The 10875-nt window shown below is 31.3% G+C and overlaps 1 protein-coding gene across 2 annotated transcripts; it reads right to left on the bottom strand.

The window, feature by feature from the left end:
- Nucleotides 1-4746: 4746 nt before the first annotated feature.
- LOC129310367 (EPIDERMAL PATTERNING FACTOR-like protein 2) lies at nucleotides 4747-6102 on the bottom strand. Of its 2 annotated transcripts, XM_054952189.1 has the most exons (3): nucleotides 5845-6101; nucleotides 5262-5432; nucleotides 4747-5164 (listed from the first exon to the last, which is right to left on the bottom strand). In XM_054952189.1, exons 1-3 carry the CDS (start codon nucleotides 5876-5878, stop codon nucleotides 4881-4883), a joined length of 489 nt encoding a protein of 162 aa, XP_054808164.1. In that variant the 5' UTR covers nucleotides 5879-6101; the 3' UTR covers nucleotides 4747-4880. The 2 variants fall into 2 exon arrangements, with proteins under 2 accessions (XP_054808164.1, XP_054808165.1); XM_054952190.1 differs by lacking the exon at nucleotides 5262-5432 and having other exon boundaries at nucleotides 5845-6102.
- Between the last annotated feature and the right edge of the window lie 4773 nt (nucleotides 6103-10875).

Raw genomic sequence — 10875 nt, 5'->3', positions numbered from 1 at the left:
GATTTTAGATTCATAATTAATTTTAATATATATAGTGGGTGTTTTGATATTTTTTAAAAAATACAATTTTAGATTCATAATTAATTTAAACATGTAATAAAGATGTTTTGATATATTTTTATAAATCCATGATTTTACTTAATTTTTAATTCTGCTTTTAATTTTACTTTTCAACTTTGATTAAAATCAATTTTATAAGTCAGTTATATACCTCATAATATAATCAATTATATTCAAAATCAATCACATTAATTATTTTTTTATAATTAACTATACCCAACTAAAATCCAAATACATCTAGGGGTGTTTAGATATTTTAAAAAAATATAATTTTGAGTTTAAAATTAATTTTGGCATGTATAATATATGTTTGGATATTTTAAAAAAATATGATTAATATGATTTTATGTTTATAATTGATTTCAACATGTAATAGGGTGTTTGAATATATTCTTATAAAATTATGATTTGACTATTAAAATTGGTTATAGAGACTATCCAAATAGACACTAAGCCTTCGGGGTAACTTCGCCTGTGTTTACTTTATTTTGATTTAAATGATTAAATTGTGATTTTTGCCTTCTGCTAGTATCATTTACTGTCAAAAACTACTATTTTCGACGAAAATATTTTTATTTGGGTTGAATAATTGTGTTTGCTATAAACCACTCTTCAATGATTTATACTGGTAGTATTCATTTTTCTGTCAAAATGGTTGACAGCAAGGTTATCAAGTTTGTAAGTTTAAGTTAACTTGTAATAAAAAATGTAAACTCAAATCATAAATTCACAAATATTCACCTCTATTAATAAATAATTATTAAAAGTATATGATTAAATAATTAAAATAAAAAATATGAACATAATTTGATTTAACTATATTTCAAATATATATTATTGAAATTAAATTCATCTACCTTAATAGACTATCATACTAAAAATAAAAAATTTAAAATAGGGCAACAAGTTCAAAAAATTTTAGTATTTCTTATTTTTATTAATATTAGTTTTTCCTTTTTGGCTTTTTATTTTTCTTTGAAGTAGGTCCTGCTGTTTCTATAACCGAATTCTACATAATATATACTTTATACTATGTAAAAAAATTGACAAGTTTATTAAGTTTAATCGAGTTTATATTTAATTTAAATTTATGAGTGAGATGACATAATTTTGTATGCTATTTATAAATGTAAAAATAGTAAACTCAGAAAGTAAACTTGCAAGTTAATTGAGTTTGCATCTAGTCTAATTTTATAAGCTAGTTTGCACAATTTTATAAGTTAAAAATATAAATATGATAAATTCAAAAAGTTAACTCAAGGATTTGACAATAATAGTTGAGAAGCAACCGGCATTAGCAAATTCATGTACATTGATGTGACATTTTAATTTATGGGTAATGCCTAGAATCGTCAGTTAGGGCTGAACCTGTACAGCCAGCCCTTTTAAGCCCAAAATAAAAGGGCCGGCCCTTTAGGGTTAGGGCCGGCCTTTTTAAGCCCTAATATATTTAAAAAGAAATAACATAAAAAAATAAAAAAAAAGACATTACATTACTCAAACTCGGCATTTACTCTCTAATCTAGATAATAAACATACACATTATTATTTGCTTACTTTGAATATTTTTACGTTCTTTAAATACCTTGATATTATGATTTTGGCATATTATTTATTACAAATAATGAGGATGAAGAAGGAAGATATGAAAAGCTTAACATATTTGCCATAGATGAGGATCTACAAGGAGAAGAATCAAATCATATTGATGTTGATGATGATGAAAATCATCAAAATTTTGCTAATGATGCTACCAATGTGTAATTGATGTTGGAGTCAATTTTGATATGTTATTTTTTTATCAGACTTAAAATTTTTGTTATGTGAATTGATTTTATTTTATTTTCTTAGACTTAATGTGATGTGTAATAACTTTGTTAGGATTTTAAATATATTTTTTTAATTTTTAAATTGAAAAATTTAAAAAATAATTAGGGCCGGCCCTCTTTCAACCCTGAGGGCCAGGGTCGGGCTGCTAAAAATAGAGCCCTGAAGTATAATTAGATTTAAAAGGGTTAACCCGTTTAGACTTTAAACCTTGAAGGGTCGATTCTTTAAGGTTGGGCTGACTCTAATTGATACCTCTAATAATGCCATATGAATGATAGTCAAACTGATATGCTAGATAGGTAATTTAGAATGGAAATTTTCCTTAAACATGCCTATTATGTATTCCTGGTATTCAATACACTTTGTTGGCAAATTGCGATGTTAAATGATGGTGACAGTTTAAGGGACAAGAAGGGTGGGTCTTGTTTTCGCTTTTACAATTTGTGATTGAATTAACAATTTCAATCACTCTACCGAATTAACAATTTCACCTAATTTTTCAGTATTATGCTGAATGATAATACATGGCATTAAATTATGAATGAAAATAATAGCTTAATTTTTTGTCGTGTGAGGTGTTCACTTTTACTACTACACGCATTGGCTTCCTTTTTCTGGGACACTTTTTTGATAGCTATAGCTTGTTGGTTTTGTTTGTCAGTTACTTCGCGAATCGTGATTCTGTAATGCAGAGTTGGTGCAAATAGTATCGTGATGAATTTTTATTGGCTATTTCTTTGGATGGTTCAGATTCAAGTAATGCAAATTTGGAAATGGTATTTGAAGTTTGACACAAGATTTCATGCGAGAATGCTGTTAACTTCAATGTGTCTTATCCGCATAATTAGCTTGATTTTTTTTTTTTGAAAAATTCGTGCGAGGGTTGGCTGTCATCTTGTTGGACCATATGCTTTGAGTTTAATAATGCGTTCATGTGCCCAAAGGCCTTGAAGTCAAAATCTTAATGAAGACGAGAGTTCTGATACATCAGCAAACTGAGTTAAAATAATAATAGGAATAATATAATCGTCAACTTTCTTATGTCAAAGAGTAAGGATGATGTGCTGGGGCATTAAATTGAGAAATGTAGCTTATAAAATACGGGCCCTTGCTCAAACAAACTATATATGACACCGTATAAACTTGTACAAGTATACTTTTCTCTAGTGAATATCAACTGCAATACTTCTGTGTGAACATAAAATGAGCACATCTTTGCTTCCCCAATCTTCAAGATGGCACAGCCCTCTGTACAAACGCGTCCCATTCCCAAAACCTCGATGCGCCATTACCAATGACCATGAAACATAAGTCAGCCCATCCTTCTTGATACATTCAAGTGAATGACCTGACTTTCGCCTTTGAAGGCGTGCGCCCTTTCAAGTTTCAAGACGAGATTCCTCTAAAAGCTAAAAGGTGTGGTGGAAGTAAATTTTCATGAAAAGTTTCAAGCAACCTCATGGCTTACAATTGGAAAGCAAACTCCTGATATCTCCTTGTATCTTGCACATTGATATTTTTTGAACCAAAAATAAATTCACAGATTGTGACGGCTGTCATTCTGTACTGTAAAAAACATTTGCATTTTCAAATCATATGGCTCTATCACTCTGGTGATCGCTGTTGTTCCATCAGCATCAGATCAGTTGAGAAGTGGAATTCAGGGCAGGACTATTTGTATTACGCCACAGGGATGGGCCAACTCCAGCAGGATCGTGTTGTTGATAATCACAGCACAAAGAAAACTTGGGATGGATTCAGAATCTCCTTTAATTTTTTTTCCCATGTGGTCCGGAAGCTTTTCTGTTGTGTCTGTCTTGACCTTTGTACCAACATTCTTTTTTATCTTCTTCAATCTCGGACTGCATTGTTCTCACATGTCTGTAATATTATTCTTCCCCTTGGCTTGCTTACTTTGTCATTTAACTGTATACCATTATTATCTTTCACATAATGCAGCAAAGATGCTTGACCCCTTGATGATGTGCATCAGATCAATGAATGTTCTCTTTCAAGAAGCAAAGGGAACTTGCACAATGCGGCTTTTATTTTCAGGCAAAAGATTGTAACTTAATATCACAGAATGAAAAACGATCAATGGCCTGTATATTCCAGGAATATTTTGGATATTAAGTTAAAGTACTGTCAGTTCCCTCTGGCTCCATCCCTGTGGAAGTGGTGGTGACGTGCTGCGTTATGATCTTTTCGGCTATCGACGTGCTGTGTCATTCATGTAAGCTTTTTAGCAAAAGCAAAGTTGATATGATACATGAGCCACGCAAAAACTCTTTGTTGAATTGTTTCTACTGAAAAGATTATGAATCTGTACGGCGGTAACTAGGATTGAACACAAGCTTGTAATCAGACCTATAAATATATTTATATATATAACCTTGAAATGGAAATCTGTGCAACACTCTTAAGATTTTACGATACACTGCAGTCTGCAATACCATTCACAATTAAAAAAAAAAAAATTGAGTGTGTGTGTGTGTGTAACGCCTTATCATATCCAGATGTACGAACAATGTCTTGTTAAGGCTAGCACATATATCTCTCAACTTTAAGCCAAATCTTTAAAAGTCAAGCGTCTCATCTAAGTTGACCAGTCATCTCAACTTTTAACCGAATCTTGCGTCTACTTTTTCTCGTCAATCTCTATCTAGCTATGCGCATTATATTTTCTCCAGTGGTCATGAAAGAAGAAATCATTTTTTTTTTTTTTTTCAAGAACTGGGTTTTCAATCCGCAAAGGAAAGCTTTAAGCAGACAACAATTTGTTTAAATCCAGATATATAGAGAGGCAGCACATCGGAAAGCACACTGTTAATGATTACTATATGGCGTGTGCCTATAGAGAAATGGAGAAAAGGATCCATTCAAAGAGAAAAGAATATCTGGAAATGTCTATTCATATACAGAATGGACTAATAATCGATTGGTGTATATATATATAGATATATGGAACTAAGAACTGGCAAGGATTGAAATCAGGGGTTGAAAATGAGATTCCCACACTTGCATTTCCAACTCATTGGCTTGTAGTTTGAAGTTGTACTCTCATCTCCTCTTCCATAAGCAGAAATTGCGGTGTTCATCTCCTCCTTCTGTACTTGGGGATTCGTAGGTACTTGGATAGCCTCACAGTGACCACACCAGCTACACCTTCCCTCACATTTTGGTGGCCTCGAACCTATCCTTGCTCTCACACTCGTAGCATCATCCTCACTTACTACCACCTGCTCAAAACCATTCTGTTTCAGAGTTTTCCTACCTGTTACAACATGGAGAACAAAACAACATATATGTTATCATTCTTTGTTTTCAAGCTGTTTTCAATGCAGTATCAGTATTGAAACTTGAGAATTTACTTTCAATAAGAAATCCCTGCTGGGTACAGCCTGAAACTAGTAGAAACAACAGAGAAAAGATAATAAAGCTGAGTCTGTGACCACAAATGAGCTGATGATCATGCCCCATTTCAGAGAAACCAGTGGAGTGGAATAATTGGGAAGGAGAGAGTCTCGAACAAAACCTGGGAACTAGACAGAAGTAAGAGCAAGAGAGTTAGGAGGAAGAAGAGGAAATGGATGATAAATGAAGATATAGTAATTGAGGGAATGGTCAAAATGGGAGGTGGCAGCAAACGACACAGTAACTGAATGACGCCATAATAATAATAATAATCATCATCATCATCAATAAATTGTTAAAATTGTATTGAAGTGATGGAACATGGAAAGACAAAAGAGAAAGCCGCAGAGGGGCAAGAAACGGAGGGTCCACAAAAAAGGAAACACCTATCCTTCGGTTTACGAGCCCTCTCCCTCAAACATAAAAACCAAGATTCATATAATAACTCAAGGAAAGGAGAAGCAACACGAGAGATTATATATATATATATGTATATAAGGCGAGTAGCACCCAGAAAGAGCAAAAAGCCACAAGTTTTACCCGATTTGAGGGACAAGCTCCCAGTAACAGACATGCTTTTACAGCTGTTGATTTGGGTTGGGGTGTGTAATAATTTTCACATTCAAAAGAAAAGTAATTGGTAGAGTGGGAAACTGGAAATGGGGTTTCTTGCAGTTTGTGAAGTGAGCAGTCCCAGGTTATCACACCATATCCCTTTCACACTCTGGGAGAAAGAGAAACAACATTAAGTGATTCTGTTATTATCCTTTCAATCTATCATTCTGTAATCAAATGAGTTGATGTTGTTTAGTATGATTGCATGATCAGCTTCAGCTTTCAGACATATATTCACATCCCCTTCACTTAGCTTCTGCTCTGATATTTACTGCTACGATGAAGGCATACTGATGCTTACATAACACAACAATGATAACTTCTTCGCTTTGGCCCCCACCCTTTTTTTCCTGTCATTTTCTCCAGTTCTGGTGTCACAAGAAAGAATAAAGATTACTTCAAAGCTCAAACTCGTCGCATCACGTTATACCGTGTGTTTACTTTTATGAAAAAGAGTTCCTTTTGAAATTTAAAATACCATGTATTTACTTTTATTAATACAAAACAATAAGGAATATCTGTATCAAAAAAACTACAAGGAATATCTGTATCAAAAAACACTATAGCATTACTTTGTATATATTAAATATAAGTAGAAGGTAAAAAAACAAGACATTGAATTAAATTAGAATCTTTTAAACACACGATGGGCAAAACTTTAGAAAGAAAATGTGACAAACTAGGGATGCATATGAACAAGATCGGACAATGAATCACCCATGCCAAGTGCCCAACTTAATGTGCTCGAATGGCTTAGGTAGGGCTTGACTGATTGGGCTTTCAAGTGACATGAATAATTTTACAACAAACGTTTATGATAAAAAGGCAAAATGGTTAATTAAAAGCAATTTTTCTTATACAATGTTCAATTCATCATAATTTTATCAATTCAACAATAAAATTAATTGAGTTATGTTAACATCAAGATATTTAATTTTGTCATGATAAGAACTAACGTTGCAAATAGATACAATTTAAGGGACTAGGAGTTAAAAAAAAAAGGTATAGGGACTAGAACAAAAATATTCTAAAAATACAAGGATTAATAATTGTATTTTTACATAAAAATTAATAAGGAATATCTGTGTTAAAAAAAAACTATAAAGAAAACATGCAGGCCTAAAACACCAGCCCATAATGCAAATGGACTAAAAAAGACTTAACTTTAGACACAGCCCTTTTACCTCGGTAAGTCTAGAAACCCAAATCTGTTTTAAGTAGTGGTCTAATACAAAAAGCCCAGCTGGTGCTGCTAGCCTGCTTGTGGTAAAGAAGAATCAGAGTTTTCAAATCATACGGCCATATCAAAAATTAAGAATTTTCTTTTCTATTATATAAATTAGAAGAAAAATGATGTAAAACATCATTTAAATGCTTATGTTTATATAATCTAAGCATAAGAATTGTCCTTTCTTAGGGGCAAATGAATGATTTTTGCTTTGGGACCCAAAATCAATTTTTCTTATGTTTATACATATCTTTCAAATTCCTTAGAATTTTTTTTGGGGGTTGTTTTAATCTTCAATATAAATCCAAATGTACAAGAGTATTAGTTTAATGTACAAATGATTGATAGATATTAATATATGAAAAAAAAAACTTAATCCAAAAGGTTGGCCACAATGAAACGCCTAAGCATTTTTGTTTTTGCTTTGTGCCAGCCTAAGCTCTTCGGAATTAGTTATTCTAGCTGTGCACTCCCAAAAAAAAAAAAACTGCTATATTTACATGTCTATGGCTCCTATTGATGTGAGTTTATGTTAATAACCTTTAATTATGTCAATAATAACTTTCTAATGTACAAGTAAGGTTTAATTAACTTGTATATTTCCATTTAATATTTTCATAATTATCAAATTTTGATAGTTTTGATTTGAAGTAAACAAATAACAAAAATTTTGGCAAGAAAATCTAATACAAACTCTCAAATAGAGATAGAAAGAGAGATGCAAAACTTCTTCATTTCTTTATCATCATCTTTTTTTTCTTCACTTCCCTAATCATAACCATTCATTAAATTTATGACTAAAACAAATTCACTTGATGCAATGATGTCAATGGTTATTATTAGAAAGTAGAGAAAAATGATGATAATAAAATGAATAGGGTTGGTAACTTATGCGGGCTAAGCTCGATCCTAAAACTTTTAGATTTTGAGCTTATTTAAACTAACCCAAATTCTCAAGTTGTCAATTTTTTATTTCTATTTTGTAAAACAAATTTCAATTTTTACTTTTAAACTAATCATTTTATTATATAAAATATATTTTTTGCAATACTTGAAAAATGTAAAAGAGTCAACTTATTTTTTAAAAAACATTTTGCGGCTCTTAAAATCTAAAAATTAAGATTAAAATATATTTTGAATATTATTTTAAGATATTTTATAGACTAAAAATAATAAAAATATAAAAATTTTAATATTTTAAAATGATTTAAGAAAATATCTATGATGATGTATTTAAATATATGGTCTCTTGGTATAAGATAAATTAAAATTTAAAAGGTTAATTAATATTTAATATGTTTTATATGTTTTTTAAGAAATTAAAATAGCATTTGGGTATTTTGGCCAAGCCTAAACTAAATTATTCTTGGCTTGAAATTTTTCGTGCTTATTTGAGCTGTCCTGAATAAGTCCAAACATGAAAAATATAACATTTTGTAAAGCACAAATTAGGCTCATGTTAGTTCATTGAGTTTAACCTGAATTACCAACTCTAAAAATAAAAAGGTTGTGAGTAGGGGGAGAGAAATAAATTTTAAATAAACTTAATGTCATTTTTTCTTTATTTGAAAAATATTTCAAGCAAAATTATAATTTTGATCTTTTAATTTTATAAAAGATGTTTTATCCACACAAATATATTTTACCGCAAGTGTATGATTTGTAAATTAGTAAGTGACAAATCAAGGTTAATTCCACAAGGAATCAAGTCAATTGATAATTAGGTAATGTCTCATATTCACCCAAATAAGCATAAGTAAGATGTGGTAGTAAAGGTTTTAGCTCTAAAGTTGGTACTTGTTCAATTGAAGGTTTTAAAGAAGGAGCTTACCTAGATTCCAACTCTAGAGATTCAAATATCCTTCTTCAATTGAGAAATTTTGAAATTGCTTGAAGTAATTTCTTGCATTCAATAATACCATTCTTTTCAATCATATCATTTCCCAACAATATAGGATGTAATGAGTCTTTTACAACAAATGACTCTAAAGTCCCTCAAACTACCTCATCTAAAATATCTATTCTTGAACAAATTCAAATTTCCTAGGATACTTTATTACTTTATGCATGTTGAAGCTAACTTCTTCATCATTGACTCTAAGTTTGATTTCTCCTCTCTTAACATCAATGAGAGCTCGTGTTGTAGCTGAAAATGGCCTACTCATAATAAGTGAGAGATTCCTATCTTTATCACAATCCAAAACAATGAAATCAACAAGGAAAATAAATTTATCAACCTTGACCAAAACATCCTCAATTTTAACTTTAGGAAATGCCAAACTTCTATTAGCTAATTGAAGAGTTACTGAAGTGGGACTAAGTTCACCAACTTGTAATTTTTTAAACACAAAAAGTGACATCAAGCTGATACTTGAGTCTAAATTACATAATGCCCTACCTTGAAATTTATCTCCAATCACATATTACATTGATAAACAACTTGAATCATGGCATGAGGTAATTTGTTCAAGAGAATAGCATACACTCTTCAGTAAGCGCAATCATTTCACATTCACTCCTCTTCTTACTCAACATCTCCTTCAAGAATTTAGCATATTAAGGCATTTGTTCCAAAGCCTCGATGAGAGGAATATTGATGTGCAATTGCTTGAAAATTCCTAAGAATTTCTTATATTGCTCCTCTAATGCATTTTTTTGAAATTTTTAAGAAAATGGTAATAGTGGCGCCTAAGTAAGATGATCACTAGTCAATCCCTTTTTCTTATATGTTATCACTGCCTCCTTTAGAGACTCCTTCTCAATGTCATTTTCAACAATCACAATTTTAGCTTTAGTAGGTATAGAAGATAACTCTTACTCAATTTGATCAACCTTTGACTTAGGTGCAGACTTAAATGTAAGAGGGAAAATTTTAAATAATTGCTTTTCACTCCTTAAGAAAATTTCCTTGCACTCCTCATTTCCTTCTCTATGAAGATTAATCTCTATATTGCTTGGCAATCCCCTTTTATGAAGTAAAGTCATTGCAGTTGTAATTTTTCCCATTTGAACCTTTAGATTCTTCAGGGATGAATCAATTCTCGCATTACTGGTAGCTTATTCTTGATTGCTCTTAATTTTAGAACTCATCAACTTAGCCATCATATCTTCTAAGTCAAATTTTGGCTCTTGACTATGAATAGATCACTTTTTAACTTAAGGAAAACTTGGAGGAGAAGTTGCTTTACATCAGAATATGAAGCTTGACTAAAGGTAGCATTATTTCTCTAAGAAAAGTTGGAATTTTGATGCCACTAAAGATTGTAAGTGTTTGAAAATGGATTGACTTAATTATTACTATGATAATTCCCAACATAATTTACCTTCTTAGTTTGTTGAGAAACATGGCATTATTCAGTGACATGTGCGTCTCCATAATAATCACACTGAGCCTATATGGTGTGAGCTCCCATGGGCCCACTATTATTTTGATCAACACCTGCTTCTAGACAATCAAATCTTTTACTCAGATTCTGAAGCATAGCTACCACTTATGAAGATGAAGAGTCATCAGCAACTCTTTCTAATGGTCTTTTAGGTCTTATCTCATTGTTATTTTAGATGTAGTCTACAACAAGATCATCCAAATAGTTCCAAACATAGTTCACCAGTTGCTTCGTAATCCTACCATTAGTGACTGAATTCATTTCAAACTTGGATTTAGGTGTCAACCAACTACTAAAGCCTCGAATCAAAACCCATTTCTCTAGATCTTATAAGTCTTATGC

The sequence above is a fragment of the Prosopis cineraria genome, unplaced genomic scaffold (genome assembly GCF_029017545.1).
Source record: "Prosopis cineraria cultivar Desert tree isolate PC_DT_omini unplaced genomic scaffold, ASM2901754v1 PC5, whole genome shotgun sequence".
Lineage (NCBI taxonomy): Eukaryota > Viridiplantae > Streptophyta > Magnoliopsida > Fabales > Fabaceae > Prosopis > Prosopis cineraria.
This window is presented reverse-complemented; position numbering and strand designations above follow the sequence as displayed.